Below are 23,593 nucleotides of genomic sequence, written 5' to 3'. Positions count from 1 at the left end.
GAGCCTTGTTCCATTAGTATGAAGAAGGGACTCGCTTGTACTGCCCATGTTTACCCAAGGAATTCTTTCAGAGGCATCAAGCACCCGGTACAACGTTATGTCATTCCTTTGGTGGATCCTTGCCTGGCACTGCCAGTCTACTGAGAAGTTGCAGGCTCATACTGGTTTATATCATTTTCTAAGCTTAGCCCTTTTGCCAGCGCTTTTGCACAAAGTCACGTATGCTGAGCCCATTTGTGAAGCTGGACATTTTACTGGAGCAGTTCAAGTTGAAGACTTTCACAGGAGGAAAAAAACTGGACATTAAGTATTCTTTGATTCATCGAGCAAGGTGGGCGGATACAACATTGCGGAGTTAGGACCAATAAACCATACATTACTGTATGGTTGTTACGCTAATCGGTGTACGTTCGATTCATTTTATTTCCTCACTCTATCATTGAGAAACTGGACTATATAGGATTTCAACTAGGATTTCCACTAATTCCTCAAAGTCTTATGTCCTCGCATAAACACTTGTAATTTTTTGCAGAACACAAGAACGATGGGTTCTTGTGTTACCAGTGTTCAGGTAGCAAACTTTTGAACATACAGAAAATTTCTGCTGTATTTTCTCAAGTTTATGTTTCTTATGGAGCAAAAAGGAGCTGTACTTACGCCCCCCTGCCTCGCACTTCAGGGACGTGCTCCAGACCACTGTCACCCTGAGTTTACCAGTTCTTGATGATAGATGGATGGAAATCTTAGAGTATTTTGTATCTATTATAGATATGTCTTCATAGAACCTAACCCATAAATAAATAAAGGATGTCTGTATGATGTATGTTTCATTAACTGTGACTTAGTAGTTTAAGTGACTTTGGAGTTATGAACAAATCAAGTTATGAATAGACTTTGGTCCCATTTGTGTTTGCAAACTGAGGAGCCAGTCAGTTACTGACTTGCGATTTATGTCGTTTGACTGAATGTGAATTGAATTATTAGTTATTTTTTATATACTCACTTTAAGGTTTTGTAAATTAATTATTAGTATTTTTTTAATAGTCATTTTAAGGTTTTGTCACAATATTTCTTGTTTTTAATTTAAGTTTTGAGGCCAAATATACTCTAGACAGATTGTACCATCTGTACAGATATACTCTTCCATAGTGTTTATGCATGAGAAGGCTGTGTCTTACATCCAGCAGTATGACCCAGCATATGTAGCATGTATGTAAAACTTGCTTGGCAGGAAATGATAAAAAGCGAAGGTGTCAGAGGGCACATGGAAATACATAATTGTAAAGGAGTAATGGCCTGAAACAATAGTCCCTAACTGAGAAAAGGAAGAGCGGAAAATCGGTATCTGAAGAAACGTATGCAGCGTTCACTGCGCACCATAGCAATGTGGTTGTATACTGTATGTGAAATAGGTCAAAGGGGAGTTTTCAGAGAAGCATTCTGAAGCAAGTTTGCTGTGCACAGCTCCGTGATGATGATGATGATACCTGGCAAAACCGACTTTCAGCGTGTATGGGACAAACAAATGTGCGCATGTGTGGCGTGAGCCCAAGGAACTCTACCCCCTCAAGTGCCGGGTTTCAGAAGTAAAAGGATGCGATGGGTCCGTAACAATGTGCGGTCCACTCGTTTGGTTGTAGCACAGATTTAATGCAGTGTGATATGCTCTTGCACCTTTTCATCGCATGCAGTACTTCTTCCCTGCTGGGAAAAATGTGTTCAAGATGAAAGTTTTCTAGACACATGTTGTCAGTTGACTGGGATCAAGTTACAGTCGCTTCACAGTCACCACACCTGAAAGTTTGCAGGGAACATTAACTTTGGGGAAATGTTGCTTTTGTGATGTTAGTTCAACATAAAGATTTTAGCACATAGCCTAAATTGAACATGTTAGTCTGTATTTCAGTAAATGGCTTTTCATTTGTTTTTGAATGTTCAATAGGCCAGGAGAGCGGTGGTACAGCAGGTTTGGCTGGGTTCTGCTTTCTGGTGGGTCTGGGGTTCGAATCCTGCTTGGGGAGCCTTGTGATGGACTGGTGTCCTGTCTGGGGTGCGTCTCCTCCCCCTCCAACCTTATGCCCTGCGTTGCTGGGTTAGGCTCCGGCTTGCCGCAACCCCACTTGGGACAAATGGTTTCAGCCAGTGTGTGTTTAATAACATATTAGTCCAAAACGGTGTTGGTTTTTATTGCAAAGTTCACATATTCATGCAACTGAAATGAATTTACTCAGTTCAGTTGCTTTGCATTTTATGCTTTTTCAGTTTGCACTCTGTAAAGACATTGGGGAACTATTGCATAATGGCAGCCGTGCAACTCCAGGACCAGAAGGAGAACTTAATATCTGTAATTTGACCTTGCACAGAAGTGCAAGAATTTTCATTTCATCTTCAGGTTTTATGACCCACGTTTATGTGTATTGCAACATAGTCCCAAAGAACGGTCAATTCTGTTCATAAATGAGGTGCCTAGGAGTACAGCTCTTTGAGTGGCATTTTACTGCTGTTTCCATTTTATCTGTATTTTTGCCTGCAAGATAAATGATAAATTCCACTGATATCCGCATTCACTGATGAATATAGTTCTACCGTAATCAAGCCATTGTGAGAGTGATAATATCTCAGTGAGAGTTGTAATAGTTTGCCCTGTATTTTTCAGTTGTTTCAGTTTTCAGAAAGCGCTGATACCTCACTATATACCTGCAACGTATCAGTTAGCAGTAATCACTATTCAGTATGTGTCATGCCCGTGCCATCAGGCCTAGCGACGGCACCTGTACCGAATCAAAGCAGCAGGGTATAAAAGCGCAACGTCGACTCACCGGGTTGCCGAACCTTTTCAGAACCACCGCTTCGGTTATGCATCCGCAGAGCGTACGGATGCCTACCCCGGCCCTCTCGATCCCCTTCGCCCCTTCGTTCCTGGCTCCGCGTCTTTGGTTCTAGACCTCGGCTTCACTTAATTGACCTTAGCTCCTATTTCATCCCCGGAACAACGTTCACCCGTCGACTGACCCTTGCCTGCCCCACGACTACGATTCAGGTTTGCGCTTTTGGTGTTTTTAATACAAGTTCCCACAATTGTGTCCACCTATCCCTGCCTCCCAGTCTCGTCCATGACAGTATGCATTAGCAGTAACGCATTTAGCAGTAAAACGTTTGAGATACATCTTCAAAAACGGAAAATGAAGTGGTTATGAGGTATTGTTTTCAGTGGTTTAATTTGCTGATAAGGAAGCTATGTATCACTGTACGATACCCACTGTATCATTTGGTATTGCCTTTAATTAAATTGTTGTACAGCACTTCTAATACCTTTGACTCTTGATGCTAATGCTGTATTCTTCAAAGGCCTTATTTGAATTTGCTAACAATTTGAGGGCTTCTTACTCTCGACCTGGGAATAGCTTTGTCTACGGCACTTAAAGAAAGCTCCAGTTCTGCACGGCTGCACAATAAAAGGCAAATGTAACTCAACAGAACAATGTTTGTAACAATGACATTATTAGGGCGTCACCCATTTCTCTCAGGGGACCCTGGAGTAAAAAGGGTCCTGGCTCTTTGAATGTGCAGTTTGTATGTTTGATAAAATGAAAAAAATTACAAACAGCAAAATTAATCAGCTGCTTCCAAGCGGTCCACAGCACTTTGGGTGCGTGGACCTGAGAAGACAGTTCTTCTCATATATGACTCATTTTGATAGCTTGTCTGTTAAAGTATTAAAGTGTTTCCTTTTGAAAAGGTTCTGGAGGTCCATACGTTCAAGGAAAGCAGTATATAGGGCCCCTCATGGGTTTTTGTACAAGGACAGAGGAGCCGTTACCGATAGGCCCATCTATAAGCGAATACGTTATCATGTAGGGTTTGGTGGAAATTAAAGCTCAAGTGTAATACGGTACGAGAGCCAATTTCTGGGAAGAAATTTGAAGACCCAGTGAGAGCAGCACTCTGCTGGCTCTCCAGTGCAGTGTTGTGAAGCGTGACACCCTGCCACTCCACTTGCTCCTGTGTTAAGTGAGAGTGAGGGCAGAGAGCTCGGCAACGGCTGCGTCCGCTCCCTGCTTTTGAGATGCAGCCCAGTGCTTTGGATGTTTGCTGTAGATATGGCGAGGTGCGCTTTGTTGTCCGTTTATAACGACTATGAATCATTCTGAGTCTGTAATGTGCTAAGACACTTTGACGCATTTGGATTCCTCGCCGTGGTGCGTGAGCGGGGAGCAGCTGAGCTATCTGTGTCTTCCTGACCATGAAACCGGAGATGTTTCCAACCGCGAGCGTGTGCTCTTCTTTTACCTCCCCTCACCACACTCAATTTGATCTTGAAAAGGACTTGCTCTCATTAAGCTCTCAATGTGTTGTCCAGTTACTTTGGTGGCTCTTCCTTGTTTACTCAGAGCACTGTCTGGGATTAGCGCGGTGCTTTCTAGAGGGCGATGCTGTGCACGTGGCCTGGCGGAGTTCCAGCATTGACCTCAGCCTTTCAGACATTATCACGCTGCTGTCCCCAGCTCTCTTCAGCCAAATTTCAGGCTCGTCTTCTATTGCGCACCTTGCCGTCGAATCGGCCGCTTCTCTTGTGATGACGGAAACGTGGATTCCGGCTACTTTGCGGTGATTATGCAAACTCTCCTGCAAATCTAGGAAGGATTTTGGAACTTGTCTTACTGAGCATTCCGAACAAATCCAAATGCCATTATTATTGATACATCACAGTGACTTTCTCTGCCATGCAGATATCTCTTTAATTCTTTTTTTAGGAAATTAAAATGCTAATGTAGCCAGTTTTCATAGGTATCAGACATTGTAACCTTTCGGTATGATGGTACTTTATCATACTGTGCTCCTTTCTGAAACATTTCATAAAAGCAAATTTTACTGTTATAAAGTAGAACTGGGCAAAACAGGATATTGCTCTATCTAAACCAAATTTCCTATCAGGTTCTTTATGTCTAAGCCAGACATACATCCTCGGTACGCTTCGGCTTTTGCTGATGGTAGGAACATCGATATTGTGATGTTTATAACTCTGCACCTGAATTTAGACTCTGAATGTGATTACCCATTTTGCACCCTATACTTTTTAGATTTTTTTTTTTTTTTGCATTTGATGGTTTTCGTGTACTTTCAGTTTTGTTCCATCTTTTTCCAGTTAATTATTGCAGTATGTAATTCAATTGCAGTTGTAATTCAGTTGCAATTGCAGATATTTTTTTCAGACTTGCTTATGAGTGACAATTTAGAGTGTTCCATTTTAATGCTGTTTACTGAAGCAATTCAACATTAACTGGGTAAAGCTTTTGTTAAAAAAGGTTAAAACCCTTTTAGGATTACCAGTCAACACCTAATCACAGGTCCAGTCCTTTAACCATTAAAATAAACATTTCCAGGGCTACTTAAGTACTATGCTTCTAGATCTATAAATTACGATAGGCCTGACTGTAAAGCCAAACACAGTGAATATCCTGATTTAAAAAAATGTTATTTGCTGTCACTTTCTGAAAAGACATTTTTCTCACAATGACAAGGGCTCTAGTCTAGTGGTTAGAGCTGTTGCCTTTGCACCCAAAGGTTGTAGGTCTGAATCCATTCTCCCTCTTGAGCAATATACTTACCTCAAATTGCTCCAGTAGAAATGACCTAGCTGGATAAGTAATATTAAGTAGTTTAACATTGTAAGTTGCTTTGGAAAAAAAGTTTAAGCTAAATCAATCTATGTATTTCATAGGCCTTGAAATGCAAGACATTTCAGTGGTCCTTTTTGCTGTTGAACATTTCCCTGTAGTTGGTCAGCTAAAACAATTTAATTAAGAATAATAATTGGGTTCCCATTGTACTCCCATGTAAGCAATAAAAATGTCCTTCAAATTCCACAGATCATATAGTAACTATCATGGTTTATAGCTACTTACTGTATTTGAACCCGGCCACACAGTTTGTGTAACTCAGCCTACTCATGGCCTACAACAAGGGCTGTATACTAGAAGTAACAGCAGTAGTAACAGTTTCTTCCGTATCTTCCTTCTGTTTGATGCAATGACTAGTTTTGCAGACTGACAGATTTTTGCACCATGGAACATCAAACAACATAATGTTAATATTGGGAAATTTGTCATCCTGTCTTTAGATATAAACAATTATGTTCTACTGGATTTAACGGTAGAACTCCCGGGACTATGCTGGAAAAGAACAGGAACTGAAATACTTGAAAAAAAAATTCTTATTATTAGTTTTCATTAACATGTGATTTGCGGTGGCTATGGACAGTAGACCAATATTAGTTTTTCTCTGTGAGTTGCTGATGGAAGCATCATATAGAGGGATTTGTTGCATTTTCCCATGAACTTGGTGATGTTATTTTTATCTAACCAGAGCAGATTTTCTGCTCAGACATATTTAGCAGAAAAATTGCAGGAGAATTCTTGGGGAGATTCCTGTTTAAATTATAGTTCCCAGAATTACAGGTTTCAGTTATAAAGTTGATGCAATAATAATGAGACAAAGCAAATTACATAAAAAAAACAACAACCCTGAAGCGTTAACATCTGTTATGCCATTCTGTTTACGTTCATTGACCTCATGGTGAAACTTAAGATGGTCTGGCTGCAAAAAAGAGCACATTTCCATAATTAGAACCTAGTAATAAGGGCCAGTAAGTTGCTCTCTTTCATTACAAAGTATATAACACTTTAAAAAAAATTAGATTGATAGCTTAGATATATAAAGAGCTTTTTGGTATAATTGTGCATTTAATGAATGCAGCTCCTTAAGCAGCCATTTGTTAGGTTAATACAAATCCAATGGGTTTTGGTAATTAGAAAAATAAACATGCATCTGTGACTTTTGTTTTGATTTGAGGTCCAGTGGGACTTGCCTTAAAATAAAGGAAATATTTCCAGTAACCGAGAGACACAGAAAGTTCTGCTCTGAAAACATACAATAACCCATGAAATACAACTGAGCAGATGGGGATTTCTGTGAACTGCCATGAGAATAGATAAGGATGGGATATCCCAATGTTCACTGTAGTATTTTTAAAATACAATTTGCTTTAGTATTTATTTTACTTTACATTTAAACCTTTATTTAATTTTGATATGTCAAGTGCTCAAAATAAGAAAATTAACTGAATCTATGCATTTCAGTCAATAATTCAATTAAGCACATTTGCTCTGCATCCATGGAAAACAAAAGGCAGTGTAAAATAGAAACTCAGCTGTTCCATTCTTTACGAAGGTGAAGGAAAAAATGGCCTTGGAGAGGTAATAAAATTTGTAATTCTCAGCTGGGTTCCTCACAGAATAATCTAACTAATAATGGCTGTATCACTCAGAGAGATTATTTTAATTGAACCTAAACTGTCTTGGTGCCTCAAGGGCTGGAGAAGAGGTGTGTGATGGGGCCTACTTAGCTTCATGGACCACAAAATGATTGTGGGCAGGGTGGGCAGGGTGGGCAGGAGGGGTAAAGATCCTTGCACTTCTGTTGCTTAATGAATCTTCCTGCCTGCAGACGTGGCTAATGATGAAGTCATCATATCTCCCAGTCGCTGTGCAGTTCTTCCTTGTGTATTCTGCTGCAGGGGCCATACGCAGCTCAGAGACAGATGGGAGGACACTGAGCTCCCTCTCATATTCTGTGAGCCCCTTCCTCTGGGCACCTTTTGCTCAGCTCCCTGCGTTTGCCCTCTCTGGTCTGCAGATGTGTCAGTCTGGACCCGGTTTATTACTGCAGAGTTGCTCTGCCCCGATGGTGTTATTTGGTTTTAGTCAATTATTTATTTTCCCTGAGATGTCTGTGTTTTGAAATCTGATTTCTGAAGTTTTCTGCGCATATATGCACCAGAGATATTCAGTCAACAGTTACAGCACGTAGTATGCACAGTAGACACAAAAACACACCCATTATATTCCTGACATTTGACCTAAAATGTGTTTGTACGTATTACATTTTCCTGAGTTTGATTCTTCATTTTAAAGTTTGTAACATTATGTATTGATATAAATCAATAAATATATTTTTTTCTGATTTTAAGAATGCATAAAATATTGCCATGTATTGTCTTCACTCTATGCCTTTTAGATTTATTTTCCACTACACAACAAGAGTACAGAAATGTAAAATGTATAATAAAAAGTCTTAGTTCAGGAATTCAAGTAAGAAGACAAGAATCGAACACTGGCAATTAAATATTTGAAATTCATTTCTTCAGAAGATTTATCCATTTAGCAGACACCTTTTTTCAAAGCAACTTCCAATGAACTCTCTGTAATGTTATCATCCTACACACCTTATTCACCAAGGTGACTTACACTGCTAGATACACTACTTACACTGGGTCACTCATCCATAAATCAGTGGAGCACACTCTCTCCATCACTCACACACTATGGGGGAACCTGAACAGCATGTCTTTGTACTGTGGGAGGAAACCCACGGAAAGACAGGGAGAATATGCAACCTCCACGCAAATTAAGCAGGAATCAAACCCATGTCCTCTCTCACCACCCAGGAGCTATGAGACAGCATTGCTACTTGCTGTGCCATCATGCCGCCCTGCATATTAGTGTTACGTTCCCACATTTCAGAATTGGCCATTAAAATCCAACCAAATGTGATTGTTGCAGAACTGGAATATTATTCAACAGCACATTGCAATCTGGTTTTATGTTCAAATTTCCTATATAAAAATATATATTAAAAGAATTTGTGTATTCTTATTGTTATTTTGTTGCACTTTCTCAGGTGCTGTGTGTGGAAACTTAAAACTGCCCAGTGCTGGATCCTGAAGTGTCTGATAGAGAAGTAAGGACTGAAGAGAAGAAAGAGGGTGCATGGAGTGCTCAAGGCTGGTTAAACTGGGGACGTCCACCTCTCCCTGGTTGGGCCTGTTTATTGCAGCAGCTACATTGCTATGTGCAGAGGCTCGAACCACCCCCAGCCCAGTTCCGGCAGCAAACAATGCCACGTGTGAAGGGACATCGGAGTGCAAACCAGGCATTATTCTGCCAATTTGGTACCCTGAGGACCCATCCATGGGTGATAAGATTGCACGGGTAATAGTATACTTTGTTGCAATGATCTACATGTTCCTTGGTGTGTCCATCATTGCTGACCGTTTCATGGCAGCCATTGAAGTCATCACCTCTCAAGAAAAGGAAATTATCATTAAAAGGTCCAATGGAGAGACAACCACCACCACCATTCGGATATGGAATGAAACAGTTTCCAATCTTACCCTCATGGCACTGGGTTCCTCAGCACCAGAGATCTTGCTGTCAGTCATTGAGGTTTGTGGTCACAACTTCAAGGCTGGGGAGCTGGGGCCCTCCACTATTGTAGGCAGCGCAGCTTTCAACATGTTTGTCATCATTGGACTTTGTGTGTTTGTCATTCCTGACGGAGAGACACGGAAGGTTAAGCACTTGCGTGTCTTCTTTGTCACAGCAGCCTGGAGCATCTTTGCTTATATATGGCTCTACATGATCCTAGCTGTTTTCTCACCCAATGTGGTCCAGGTCTGGGAGGGTCTTCTCACCCTTGCGTTCTTTCCCATCTGTGTCATCCTTGCCTGGGTGGCTGACCGCCGCTTACTCTTCTATAAGTTCATGCACAAGAAGTATCGGACAGACAAGCATCGGGGTGTCATCATTGAGACTGAAGGTGAGCGATCCAAAGGCATTGAGATGGATGGGAAAATGGTGAACTCGCACTTTGTGGATGGCACTGCCAGTAATCTCATTGGATTGATGGAGGGTAAAGAGGTAGATGAGTCCAGACGAGACATGATCCGCATCCTGAAGGACCTGAAGCAGAAGCATCCCGAGAAAGACTTAGACCAGCTGGTAGAAATGGCCAACTACTATGCTCTTTCTCACCAGCAGAAGAGCCGTGCTTTCTACCGAATCCAGGCCACACGGATGATGACTGGGGCTGGAAACATCTTAAAGAAACATGTGGCAGAGCAAGCTAAGAGAAGCAACAGTGTGCAGGAGGTGCGTATTGAGGAGCCAGAGGAATTTGTCTCCAAGATCTTTTTTGAGCCCTGTGCCTATCAGTGCTTGGAGAACTGTGGTGCTGCTCTGTTGACTATTGTAAGGAAAGGGGGCGACATCTCCAAGACCGTGTATGTGGATTACAAGAGTGAAGATGGCTCTGCCAATGCTGGTGCAGACTATGAGTTCACAGAAGGGACAGTAGTGTTCAAGCCAGGTGAGATGCAGAAGGAGATCAGCATTGGGATCATTGATGATGACATCTTTGAAGAGGATGAGCACTTCTTTGTGCGACTCAGCAACGTTCGTGTTCTGGAGACAGATGATCTGCTGTCACCCGGTAGTCTGCCATTCCCCAAAGCTGTACTGGGCTTCCCTGCTGTTGCCACAATCACTATCCTCGATGATGACCACGCTGGTATCTTCACTTTCGAGAGTGATTCAGTACATGTAAGTGAGAGTGTAGGCATCATGGAAGTGAAGGTGCTGAGGACTTCTGGAGCTCGTGGCACTGTCATTGTGCCTTACCGGACAGTAGAAGGGCTAGCGAAGGGTGGAGGAGAGGACTTTGAAGACACCTATGGAGAACTGGAGTTTAAAAATGATGAGACGTGGTAAGTTGACTTCATCATTCTTTGATATACAGGATTTTGTACATTCATGGTCAAACCAATTGTTTGTTAGCTCATATTTGATTTCTTTGGCCTTTATTTGATTATTCCATTTCATTGTTCATTCCAAAATCGTTGACCTTTTACTTTACATGGTCAATGAGGTTTCATTCTATCTGAGCTCATAAGCTCTTGATTGGTTTGTTTATAGAAATAAGTTGTACCGTTGAGATTTTGTTTTTAATGTTAAGGTCATTAGGTGTTCAAAGAGATATGAGAAACATGCTCACTTTGCAGCCTTCTAAAACACAATGTGATGACCTGTGATCAATGGCATTATTACTGTGCAGGCAGTCAAAATTTGTTGGAGAATTTTCAGATGCAGTTGTAATTTTTTAGTCCTGTGTTTTGGTCAATATTCTCCTGAATGGAGAACGTTTATTGATTTTTTTTTTTAAAAACAAAAAACACAATTGGACCAGTAGCGCTTGGTGGTATTTGCCTTTACTCCTCCTCACCATTTTCACGGTAGACTGCTCCTGCCAGTAAATGATAGAATGCTAATGTCACATCAAAAATATGTTTCCAGCTCTTTATAGTTCTCCTTTTTCTCCTCCTCAGATTCAAAATTTCTGTACCTGGCATGATTGTGCCAGCTGTTGTTAGTTTTTTGCTCTTACTAGTGTCATACATTTTCCTGAGTTTGATTCTTTATTTTAAAGTTTGTGCTTTTAGGAAGCTGCAGTCTAGTCAGTTATGCATTGGCACATACTACAGTACTAGTGCGTCCTTCAACCAGTTATACATAAAATGCACTGGGATCTTTATTTTGTGGTGAATTCAAGGAATGAATATTGTTTGCTTTCAAAGTTTTCATATTCCAAGCTTAAGAAATTGCACTTAGCTTTGCATGTATACTCTTGCTTTCTTTCCAGAGATGGATGAGTGCTTAATGCACCGCATCTCAACTCACGGGCACAAAGACTCAAATGCCGGAAGGTTCCCTTCCTTATTCTTCAGCTGGGTACTCATAAGGAAATACACAGAAGTTTTAGCAAGAACCTATTTAGACCTTAAAATTAAGAACGGAAATCAGATAAACATTTTTCCATATCACATTTTTATCTGTTTGGTTTGATATAAATTGTACTGACCTATATATGTGTGAGATAATGGCACCTCTCACTTTTGCCTCTTGTCAATGTCATGCTCCAGCCTGTCACACTCATTCACTTTCCTGACGCTTGCATTCAGGCTCCTTCTTGCTGTCCTCAAGTTTCGCTGCCCAGCTCTTTACTAGCCAGCTGCTGCTGGCATGTTGCCTGAGCTGTGAAACCTGGTCGACAGGGGTCAACTGATCCTCACCGACTGTTTGTGGCAATACATTTGACCTTCTATGGGCAGATAAAATCAAGTGGCTACTATGTAGGAGAATGCCTAGGGAGTATCTCCAAGCAGACCCTATGCACTTCACACACAGCGGTACTCACCATCATCAATAGCTATATTTGATCACTATTAAAGTTTCTAGTGATGAAAAAACATCCCTCAAGTTCACCAAGTTACATTTAGGAGTCATCATCTGTTTTGTTTTAGGAACGGTTGGTAACAAGATAAATATTTTGTCTCATTAGAACTACTATGCTTTTTAATCAATGAAAAACTTTAATTTTTTCATCTTTTAGTTGATTGATTCTAGAAATCAATGAACATAGTGAAAAAAATCCTCTGTCAATCATCAATGTACCATGAGTTGGCAAACTTGCATAAAATATTGTAACACCACATTGGATTACAGAGCAAGGTAAGTAACCCCCTGCCAGCAATGATGAGACCGCAGCCCTGTTCACTCTCTGACATCTGGATCTAGCTGTCTCAGTGACTTTTAAAGCAGCCTGTAAGACACTTTGATTCGCTGCACTCTTTCTAAAAACACATTTGTTCTTTTTACTTTCTGTACCATTTTGGTTCTTGGATGCAGGATTTTTTGCTTGCTCTGAACCCTAAAGGAAGATAGGATTTATATGGAGGCGTTGTGAAGGGTGGCATGGGGTCAGTGCTGGTTTCTCAGAACTCATGGACTGTGTAGTCAAACACAAGTTTGAACCTGGCAGTCTACATGGAGTTTACTTATTTCCTCCAGGGTTTTCCTCAATTTGCTTGAATTTCCTTTTCCTTTCGCAGTTCAAAGGCATATTCCTGATAACTTGGTGACTCTAACTTGTCTTCCGGTATGAGTGAAAGTGTACATGTGCTTGTCCTATGTGAGGGTCCCATAAGTGATATCCCTGCCTCACATCCTATGTTTCTGGGATAGGCTCCAGACTGCTATGACTTCGCATTGAACAAGTGGTTGATGGAAATCAGACAAAACAGTTTTACACGAATGCATTCGTCAGCTTGGAATGCAGCAAGAGTGGTGAAAGGCGAACAATTTTTTACAACATTTTGATGTAACATTTATTAATGGAGAAATCAGTGTCACAGGTGATACGGATTGGTAAAGTCTTCCTCCTCCATTTCCTTAGTTTCTATATGTCAACACCCACCTTCTCTATTTGTTTTCATTGAAATTATTTACTGTATTTCCTATTTCTTCATTTAGAGCTGAAGAACTGAAGTCCATTTTGTTTTTCAAGTTTTGCGTTTTGTTTTCACAAAGTGATTAGCTGTATAACTCTCCAGAACACTGTTCTCAATGTGAGCATACTGTGATCCCTTCTATTTATTCAGAGCGTTGAAGTCCCTACAGGGGGCAATGACATCACATTATAGGAGAACTAAACTGCTGGAAGACTCTGAAATTTCATAGTGTTTGTAGGCGGTAAATTAATTAACTTCCTTATTAGCTCAACAAAAAGAAAGCTTGAAACTCATTTTTTCAAAAGTCTTGTCCATGAGCAAGTTATGCAAGCAGCACAAGACTACTTACGTATTTACCGCTAATGAACGGAGAAAATCCCTTGGGATTTAAAATACAGGTGAGATTTTTTATATATACCTTGTAAATATACCTTAATATTCCCTGTTCTGGCTTCGTGAGGAGAGTGGAGAATTCGCAGACATTTTTTGTTCACTTACGTCAGTTTTAAATTCAGTAAAGAGAAATCACAAAGATTAAAAGAACACAATTTTATTTAAGTATCTCAAGAGATTTCCCACTCCTGTGAGAGGGTGCACCCCTGTATTGGTTTGTGTACAGTGATCTTAGCTTTTTGTTTGAATTTCTTCAAGTGAAGGCAGACCCTTTTCTGTTACTGAGGTTCAGAATTTACAAGGCGAATATGGCTACCTGCAATAGCACATTATCCATATTCCTTCCAAAGCCTTGTTTGTAGCTGGCCCAGAGCTGTATCCTGTTCAATAATCAGATCTCTGCTCCTTCCTAGTCTGCTTTGTCGAGCTCCAGTTTGTGTTTCAGTCGATTTTATATTGTTAGGAGATTGTGTTCCCCATAGTCTGCAGTGTTATAGACTTGTGTTTCACAAGCCCTACATGATATGGATCTTGTACCCGTCTTTTTCTCAGTTGTTCGGAACTTGTATTTAACATGTTGTACAGCTTTTGGAGCTGGGATGTAACATGGTCTGCTGGTACAGCTTGCAGTTAACCTGATCTTCACTATTCAGGTTCTATTTCACATTGCCTGCTCTTACACGGATGGATCCTATAAGGTAGAGTAATCGCATGGGAATTTCAGAGTACTGCACCATTGTGGGTCATCAGGTGCCTTAAATTTTAGAAGGAATTTTATGTCACGTTGGTTGTTTTATGTGGTTGGTTGTTGCGGATACTACAACGTCAGAATAACTTTGTTATTCTGAAGTATTTGTTTCTCTCTGATCAGAACCATCTAGCCATTCTGCTAAGAGTGGTTTCATTGTGTTTTGCAGTCAGTCCAATCCCTTGGACTAAATGAGATTGGGGTTAATGCCCCAGCCGTGGGTCTGGGGCTTTCCACATCCCTTCAGCACAATTAGACAACCGTACACTCCCGTCTCTCCCTCTTTTTATGACACATAGGCACACTTGCGGCACATTTTTCATCAAGCCGAGAGGGATTTGTTACTGTTCTTGGATTCTTGAATATATCACCTCCTACTTCGCTCCATGATGCCAGTGAGCACTAAATAAAGCTGCAGAGTTTTGCAGATAACTGGAGGGATTTATACATGGAATGACGCTGCAATGAATTAATGCTTGACAGTAAGCATGATTAGTATTATACATTTCAAACTGATGCCAGACAAATTAAACTCGTCTGCATTTTAATGGAACTTATATTAAGAAATTGAGGTTTTGCAGGTCACTTTTCAGTATGAGGTCACTTTAAAGTAATCCAAACTGCTGTACCTACTGCTTCTGTCGATCCTGCTAGCGCATAACGTGTCAGCCTTCATGCACCAAAAGGATAGTTATCACCCTCTAAGCTTTTGGAGTGACGGCACACGTGTCCACACTCATCCCAGCCTGCTGACCTCTCAGGTTTCAACTGGCAAGACCAGCAGCCCATCTGGAACGGATGCCTTCAACTTAGCTTAGAGTTGGAGGACCTCTTCATTAGTGAGTGAATCACAGGGCAAACAGCCGTGCAGCACTTCAGTGTGATTCTTTCAAAAGTAGGGTGTTAGACACACTGAAGGACCTTCAGCAACACTTTTTACTTTTTATTAGTGTTCAGTTAATTCAACATATATATTTTTGTATAAGGGGGTGCGGTGGCGCTGTGGGTTGGACCGCAGTCCTGCTCTCCGGTGGGTCTGGGGTTCGAGTCCCGCTTGGGGTGCCTTGCGACGGACTGGCGTCCCGTCCTGGGTGTGTCCCCTGCCCCTCCGGCCTTACGCCCTGTGTTACCGGGTAGGCTCCGGTTCCCCCGTGACCCCGTATGGGATGAGCGGTTCTGAAAATGTGTGTGTGTGTGTGTGTGTGTGTGTGTGTGTGTGTGTGTGTGTGTATTTTTGTATAATATGTCATTTTAAAAAAGTTTAAAAATTTTTAAAAAGTAATAGGGAGACAATACTGTATCAAGGCTTTGTTTTTTGGAAAACGGTCCACATTAGTAACACCTTTTCAGTCCTGTTTGTGAGTTAAGCCTAAAATAATCTTGAATGAAATTAAAATTTTTCGTCCCAATTGTTTCTGAAGTCAAATACAAGCAAGTGTGCCACACAATACATAGTCTTTTTTTCCCCCTCTCTATTTTTACTAATATGGCAGGACTCTTCATTAATGATCAGTCATATTGTTGTAGGGTTCAGAAATGTTTTGTACTGTATCAAACACATACACTTATGAATAAATGTCCATCTCAAGCATTTCCAGGACTTTTGAAGGACACTAAGACCACTGAGGAGGTCACTTGTCTATCTGAAAAGCAGTGAAGCATAAAACACCACCTCTCCTGTGTAGCTAAATGTGTTCCAAGTCTCGACTGAAATAGGTCACAGTCCTATAACATCATGTTCGATGAAAAACCAAACCTTGTAACCTCAAATCAATACACATTAAAGGCACAGTGCAGAGCTGCAAGCCATCAGGGATGTCTGCACCTTTCAACTACTGGTGGAGAAAGTACATCATAGAACATCCGTCCAGTTTTTACAGTTCCCTAACCGTGTCCTTCTTTTTTGCCCAGGTCTCCAAAGAGACTGTTGATAGATTCCTTTATGGCATTCCATAGTGGCTCAGCCGGTAAATCTCAGACCATTCTGCCGTCGGGGAGTTCCGAAGATACGGAACATAAGTGGCATCAATACATTATGAGAGGGGATTGGGCAAGTCAATGAGGGCATTTAGCAGGCTGCTACACATGCATCCCCTGCAGTTCTGTCCACAGTCTTCCACTTGAAACTGGTTTCCCTGTATGAGCTCTTGCAATCTCTGTTGTACAAAAAAGAATGAATTGGCTTGACAGGGACTATAATGGAGGTATGTATACTTTGATTTCATCTAGCTGGTGTATGCATACCTGTGGACACTGCTATTTTACATACAGTCAATATTTTCCAGTTCCATTTCCATAGCAGAACTGAATGGCTAAATTGGTGTGAAAATCTGGAAAAATCATAACAAAAAGTAACAGAGGGGCCTTGAGAACCGTAGTCAGGGAACAGACTAAACTTAAGTGCATATAAATGCAGTCCATTCAATCAGTGAAATTTATTTGTTGGATTTCTCTTTTTTTACCTGGGAGTTCCATGTCACTATCCATATCAGGCAGGGGAGAGCTTAATAATAATAATAATAATAGGGGTCTCCTGTTCATGGTCTGCACCTGGAAGCTCCAAGTAGCCTGCCCTGAGAGATATATCTCTACCACATAGCACCTGTAGCTTGGAATGTGATTTATAGGTACAAGTGTGGGTTGTTGGAGTATACTCTCTCTGCCTTTATGGTGCCTTCAACCAAGTTCCATGTACTAGCTAATTATTTTGCCATCAACACACTGAAAAATTTTAGGACAGTACAGTATTTAAATTTACCATAAATTATAAAAACATGACACTTTGTAACAATTCTGAGTCCACCTAATTGGATGTTGTCTCACAGCTTTTTTGAAGAGGTGGCCAGTCTTCACATGAACATCTGTAAAACTGTCATGTAATGTCGTGGATTAACAATAGCAAAGAAAAAGTTTTTTTGGAAAAATTGTACCTGTTTTTCTGTAAAGAACTGGGCTAGAGTGAACCCTGTGCTGGATAACGCATGCTGGGTTGTTCCAGGCCAATGTGTTGTACTGCTATGTATTGGCTCATTGTCTCACGCTGTTTTTATAGAACCACTCAGATCTCGTTTATACTTATTTTTGTAGTATTTGGTTGTCACGCGGAACACAGGGAGCCGGGACGGCTGAACCCAAGTGCAGCGTTGTTCGTCTGAAGTTGAGGGAAGAGGCAAAAGCTCAAAACCAGGGACAAGCGAAGGGTCGGTCGATCGGCGAACAGGACAGGAACAAGGATCCATGGACGTGGTCGGAAAACGAAGCAAGGAGTCAAAAACCGGAGATCGTGAACAGAGAATAGAGTAAGTGTGTGTGCGAAGTAACGCGAGGAAGGGCGGTTGTCCCAAACGAGATTCCGCAACGGTACAGGAGCTGAAGAGGGTCTGTATAGGGTGAGCGATTACTCAAGAGCTAGTGCAGAGTCAGGTGTTGTCGCTTGTGTTGTGGGTGTGGACGTGACATTCGTAGGATTTTTATGATTCACTGCACTGGTTAAGAAGCAAAACTCATAATGCAGGGCAATCTCTATAACCAGGACAACTGGGTTTAACTAAACAACTATGCTACGCTTTTGTTTCTGACCTGTTTTGACACAATATGGGTTGTTTTAACCCAGAATTTACTGCCTAGTTTTCTTGTAATGCTCACAGTTTTGTCATGGGTTTTAGATTTATTTTAGCTGTACAACTCAAGCAAAAACTAAATAAACATGTATTTATTTTTGCCTTCTTGCTGTCAAAATGCATTCATTTGAGTTGTTTTAGTTCCACAACTGAAGAGAGTCTCATGCACAGATTTGCTTTTTGCTGTAAAAACCTTGTTCAGTTAATAAGAAATCCATAACTAGTAAAAAATATGCAGATGTACATCTTAAAAACAAAATTTTGGATGTTGTGTTGTTGCATGAGCACCTGGTCATTATATACCGTAGGGAAACAGATTCTCAGAAGGTGTTGAAAGTGGTATTCATATGTCAAACTTTTTAAATACAGTTAGTTCCTGTTGTACGAACCTAATTCATTCCTAAAAACAGTCTGTATACCAAAAATCTGTAAACTGGAAGGTCCTTTCATTGTTTTAAATGGGAGAAAAATTGATGCATTACTGGACTTTATGGATATGCACAAATATTTCCACAAACACCCTCCAAACACTTAAAACAGTCTCAAGTAATAGTAATCAAAACATTAGGATGATGAGATATTAAATATAATCAAGAAGGAAATTAACAAAGACTAAATTAGGGTTGATTTTTCTTTTTACTAAACTACTGTACAATAAATACGTGTAAACATATGAAAAACACATACAGTACATTTAAATTTACATTTTTTCAGTTAGCAGAGGCTTTTCTCCAAAGTGGCGTACATCTCAGGAAACGATACAAATGTGTATTACGTCAACAGAAGGAGAGATATGGATGCAAACACGTGATTCTTGAGTGCAGTCAATTTGTCACATACCACGGTATGAACCAGTGTACGTTACACAAGTAGCTGTATGTAGGCTTTTCCATTAATGATCATATTGTTCTTGAAAATTTTTGAACACAACAAACCTGTACCAGTTTATCAAGCACTTACGAGGTCAGGGGTGGAGTGAGTCTGAATGAGGTATCCTTCCTCAAACATCAGAAAACAAATAAGTAATGCTGGGAGCAGTTGATCCATATACCGAACATAGCTGCAACTTTTCTAGAGCTGTTAACCAAAAATCTCTAAACTGGGAATTCGTATACTGGAGTATACCTATTCTTTACCACACATCATATAGTGCTCTTGCCAAGTTGCTGGGTTCTCATGCCAGCTGTGACTCCTTGCAGTGATTTATTTTTGGTTCAAAAAGTTAGAGCTCCTACAAGCTATGAAACATTGCAGAATTGTAGATGCTTCTTAAAATTAAGAACAAATAAAATTTTCTGCCACTGCTCACATGACATTGATTCTAGATTTGCTTCTTAACTCTTAATGCCCAAAACGCTCCAAGAATTAGTTAGAAGGACCATCAGTAACACTACTGCGTAAAGTCATGTCCAATTTATATTCAACTGGTATACACTAGGACCTCTTGTTACAAACATTTGAGTTGCAAATTTTCAAAGATACAAATATTTTAAACCCTATTTAATTATTTAAAATATATTTTCTTCGTTGGGGGTGCAGTGGCGCAATGGACTTGGCCAGGGCCTGCTGTGTGATGGGTCTGGGGTTGAGTCCTGCTGGGGTGCCTTGTGGTGGACTGGCATCCCATCTGGGGTGTGTCCTCTTCCCCTTTAGCCTTACGCCCTGTGCTGCCGGATTAGGCTGGCCTTGGGACAAGCAGTTGTAGACATTGTGTGTGCGTGCGTGTGTATTTTCTTCTTTTGTCTTTTTTAAATACTGTTTACTGTATTCCACATGTAACCTACGTTTCCACGTCCAGCCATTAGCTGAACCTAAATAGATTAGGAACATGGGACCAGATTAATTAACAAGATGAGGAACATTGCAAATTGTTTATAGAGATTATGTGTTTTTATTTTCACACACAGGCTGAAACTGCTTGTTCCAAGCAGCCAATCCAGCAACACAGGGCACAGAGTTGGAGGGGGGAGGGGACACACCCAGGACAGGGCACTAGGCCGTTGCAAGGCACCTCAAGAAGGACTCAAACTCCAGACCCACCACAGAGCAGGACCTGACGAAGCCTGCTGTGCCATTGCATCCACCTCTTTTTTATCTGTCATTTTAAATTAGTTTAATGTAGTTTGAAGTTAATAAAAATGTTAAAGTTTTAGTGTATTTTCTATTTATTATAGCTATAAGCAAGATTTTGAGAACTACCTCAATGAACAATTCTACAATTATGCTTTTTACTGATTGTGTAGATGGTAAAGAAGAGGTTAAGAGGTCTAACAGTTTGAGGTTTGTGCACGTTTGCAGATTTTTCTGTAACGAAAGTTTCTAATGTATTCTGAAATTTAATTGTCATAACACTACACACTTAATATTCATTTTATTTTTCTTGTCTGTTCAAGTTTTTTCATGGTCTTTTTTGGGTCACATGATTAACTTGGACTGCAGACAGACATCATGTAAAGTCCAAATACAAGAACTCAGGAGCAGCCTAGACCGTACAGACTGAGGCACCTCCAAAAACGCCCCCGCTGAGCCGAAATTGGAGCCCAATTTTAGATGCTGTAGCAAATGGAAAAATGCTATGGGGGCATATAGACGTGCAGGTTTCTCAACAATAACAGCCTTGGCGCCATTCTAGAACATAAGAACCCTTCAGCACGATCCAGGCAAAAGAACCAACTGACTAATTTAACGCCAGGGACGCTCTCAGATATCACTCACTGAGGCCACTGTGAATACCCTACTATCATATCTGCACTGGATTGTTCACTTCTGTTGCCTCATCAATCCTTATTGCTATACATTGCATTTTGTTGACCTTGACCATTTTTGACTGGAAAACATCAGCAGCTGCAGTGACCAGCTCACCTTGAATTTTATTAGATGTGCTAGTGAACTTTATGGCTATAGCTGGGTGATGACGTACATTGCTGTCATTCTGGACTATCAGGTGAAGCAGCAATACATAATTATTTTCGGTCGGCAAACCCCAGCATTCAAGGCTCTGTGTGAACAATAACGCTTGTTTTTCAAAAGATATAGTGCTTTATCAGTGACGCACTGAATTTACTTCGTCTGTAATTTTCACCGTCTTTTCGGGGGCATTTTCATTTCTTTGACTCTTTGTATGTAAAGGTGTAGGCTTATTCGGGACTTACCATATGTCTTCTCAGTTTTCGTTGCCCTTTCATCCACTTTTGTTAAAGACATGAAACAAGTGAATTTTGTATTCTTCCAAACACCCTTTTTATGTCAAGTAACAGGTCTTTCCTGACAGCAGTAAGTTGTTAGTTATGTTAGCTCCATAGATATAGATGCTTGAAAAAAATCATAACAAATCACATGCTGATAAGTGTTAGACAGACTGAATAAAATCATTTGGTTTTTTGCGACTTAGCATTGAAAAATACTCAAATATCAACTCTGTTTTCCCTCCTTTTTCTCCCCATAGAAATCGTATCTTGAGATCCATATTGTATCAATAAGCAAGTTCACATACCAGAATTTTGAGTGTGCAGTTGTTTGTTGGGTGCTGCTAAGTGATTAATGAGCAGTGCTCTGAGTCCTGTAAAATGCTGAGAGTTTATGTTTCCACCTGCTGCATATAAAAATGTGATTTTTTTAAAAAAAATTCTCCAGTCCCTCTGAAGTTATGTCTTCACACTTTGAATGGAAAAAGCCTTCTGCTGAGCAAGCGAAGACTGTGGAAGAATGATCCATTCTTCTTCATCGCTCACTGCTGAATGAAAATTTTGAATTAACTACTTCTGTAGTCCCCTCCCCCTCCGGCCTTATGCCCTGAGTTGCCGGGTTAGGCTCTGGTTCCCTGCGACCCCGTATGGGACAAGCGGTTCAGAAAATGTGTGTGTGTACTTGTGTAGTTCTTCTGTGACTGTTTAATAGTCTTTAATAAAAGAGTGAAGTCTGGTCCCAAAATACAGTAATAGGTGAACACAGAGGTTGGTGGAGTGAGCAGTCAAACAATCAAAAAGAGTACTCGAGTGAAAGGGCTGTTACATTTTAAAAAAGTTCCTCAAAGTAAAATTACTTGCAGAATTCACACTAACCAGGTTATAACTGAAATCCACTCTGGTACTGTGAGGCAAATTGGATGAATTGTTGATGAAAATGGAAACAATGTTATTTATGCTGGGATATTTCATTATAAATGCCTTCCTCAAAGGCAAAAAAGCAGTGGCAGGAGCAGGATTTGAATTGAAAACCGTTACATGTCATTATCCCTAATGATTGCACTACTGACTGTCCCCTAATAAGAAAACCCAGACACAAAGAAACAATACCCAAATAACCAACAAATACAAAAGGTCAGTCAGTTCAGAGGCCAAAACCCAAAGAAAGTTACAACCCTATAGGCTTAGTCCCATTCTATGAACTTTGTTCAGTCATTCTAGCTGGTTTAACAGTTATCTAACCAGGCGGTGGTTCACTTAGGACATCAAAATGAAATAGTAGCGTAGCATTACATCAGGTACAAGCTATGTAGTTACTTTGTTGCAGCTAGCTAAATAGCTAACTTAGCACTTCATGTAAATTTCCATTGCTAATGTTGACACTGACATTCTAGTTAGGAAACAGCTGGAACTTTGTTACTTATTTAGTAAATTGTTTTAGGCTAAAAGTATGGGATAAAATACCACTTTTCTTTCTTTCAAGTTGATTTCACATTTCAGAGCTCTAGAGCAGCTTTACCCAAATTAAAATTTAATTTGAGACTACCATACAGCAACACAATGATAATTTCTGTTACTAAAAATGTGAAATTCAAGTTTCTTGCCAATATCTGAAAGCTCTGACATGACACAGCTAAACATATTCCAACTGGAACTTCTTGTATCTCCATAAATACACAACAATGTATTATAGTGACAGGCCAGCGAGCAAACAACTGCCCTGGTAAACCAAAAACATTAGATTTCCCATGTATCACATCATGTTGTTGTTGTGAGGTGCCGTCGACTCATGGCGACTCTATGGATAGTTGTCCTATTTAAATGACTGTTACTGTTTATAGAGTTTTTGTGGCAGGATACGGAAGTAGATTGCCAGGCCTTTCTTCCATGCACTTAATATTGGTGTTGTTGCCGTTCTCACTAAAATATGATCTTCCGCCATCCACACCAATCCATACTGTTGCTGCCCAGTATGAGGGTCACTCCTCTTTGTCTGACTGCCAACCATAGTCTTGCTGACACGGTTGAACCCGGAGGAGTGTTGCTCCAGTCAGTGTAGCCCTTTGGGTCACTGCAGTGCACAAGCCCAACCACCACGACAAGGGGACAGCTATCGATCGAGATCACATTATACAAAATGTGAAATAATTTTTGAGATGCCATATGTTAGATTACAAGAAACACATAGTACTGCATTTAACCATTTGAAGTGATAATACCACTATAACACTACCTTTTTAAAGGCTTCAGTAATTTTTTATCACAGTACTATAATACTAATGTAATGTAATTGTCATTCAAGGGATATCATGAAGTGAAGAGTCCTTTTTATATATAAAATACTGAAATGTTGGATTAGTTTTGTGTAATGTGCTTGAAGAGAGTTTTTTTTTCTCAATTTTAGAATTTATGGTGCTTACAGATGGGGGGCGTGGTGGCGCAGTGGGTTGGACCGGGTCCTGCT

The 23,593-nt window shown here is 40.4% G+C and overlaps 1 protein-coding gene across 3 annotated transcripts in view; it reads left to right on the top strand.

Annotated features, from left to right (window-relative positions):
• slc8a3 (solute carrier family 8 member 3) overlaps positions 1–23,593 on the top strand; it is a 78,719-nt gene that overhangs the window by 9,256 nt on the left and 45,870 nt on the right. For all 3 annotated transcript variants that reach the window (XM_018727413.1, XM_018727412.1, XM_018727411.1), the window contains exon 2: positions 8,740–10,603. In XM_018727413.1, the coding sequence (XP_018582929.1) occupies positions 8,829–10,603 (1,775 nt within the window). In that variant the 5' untranslated portion in view covers positions 8,740–8,828. The remainder of the gene's footprint in view (positions 1–8,739; positions 10,604–23,593) is intronic.

This window comes from Scleropages formosus, chromosome 15 (assembly GCF_900964775.1).
Source record: "Scleropages formosus chromosome 15, fSclFor1.1, whole genome shotgun sequence".
Taxonomy (NCBI): domain Eukaryota; kingdom Metazoa; phylum Chordata; class Actinopteri; order Osteoglossiformes; family Osteoglossidae; genus Scleropages; species Scleropages formosus.
The sequence above is the reverse complement of the archived record's forward strand: the minus strand, read 5'-3'. Positions and strand labels throughout refer to the sequence as shown.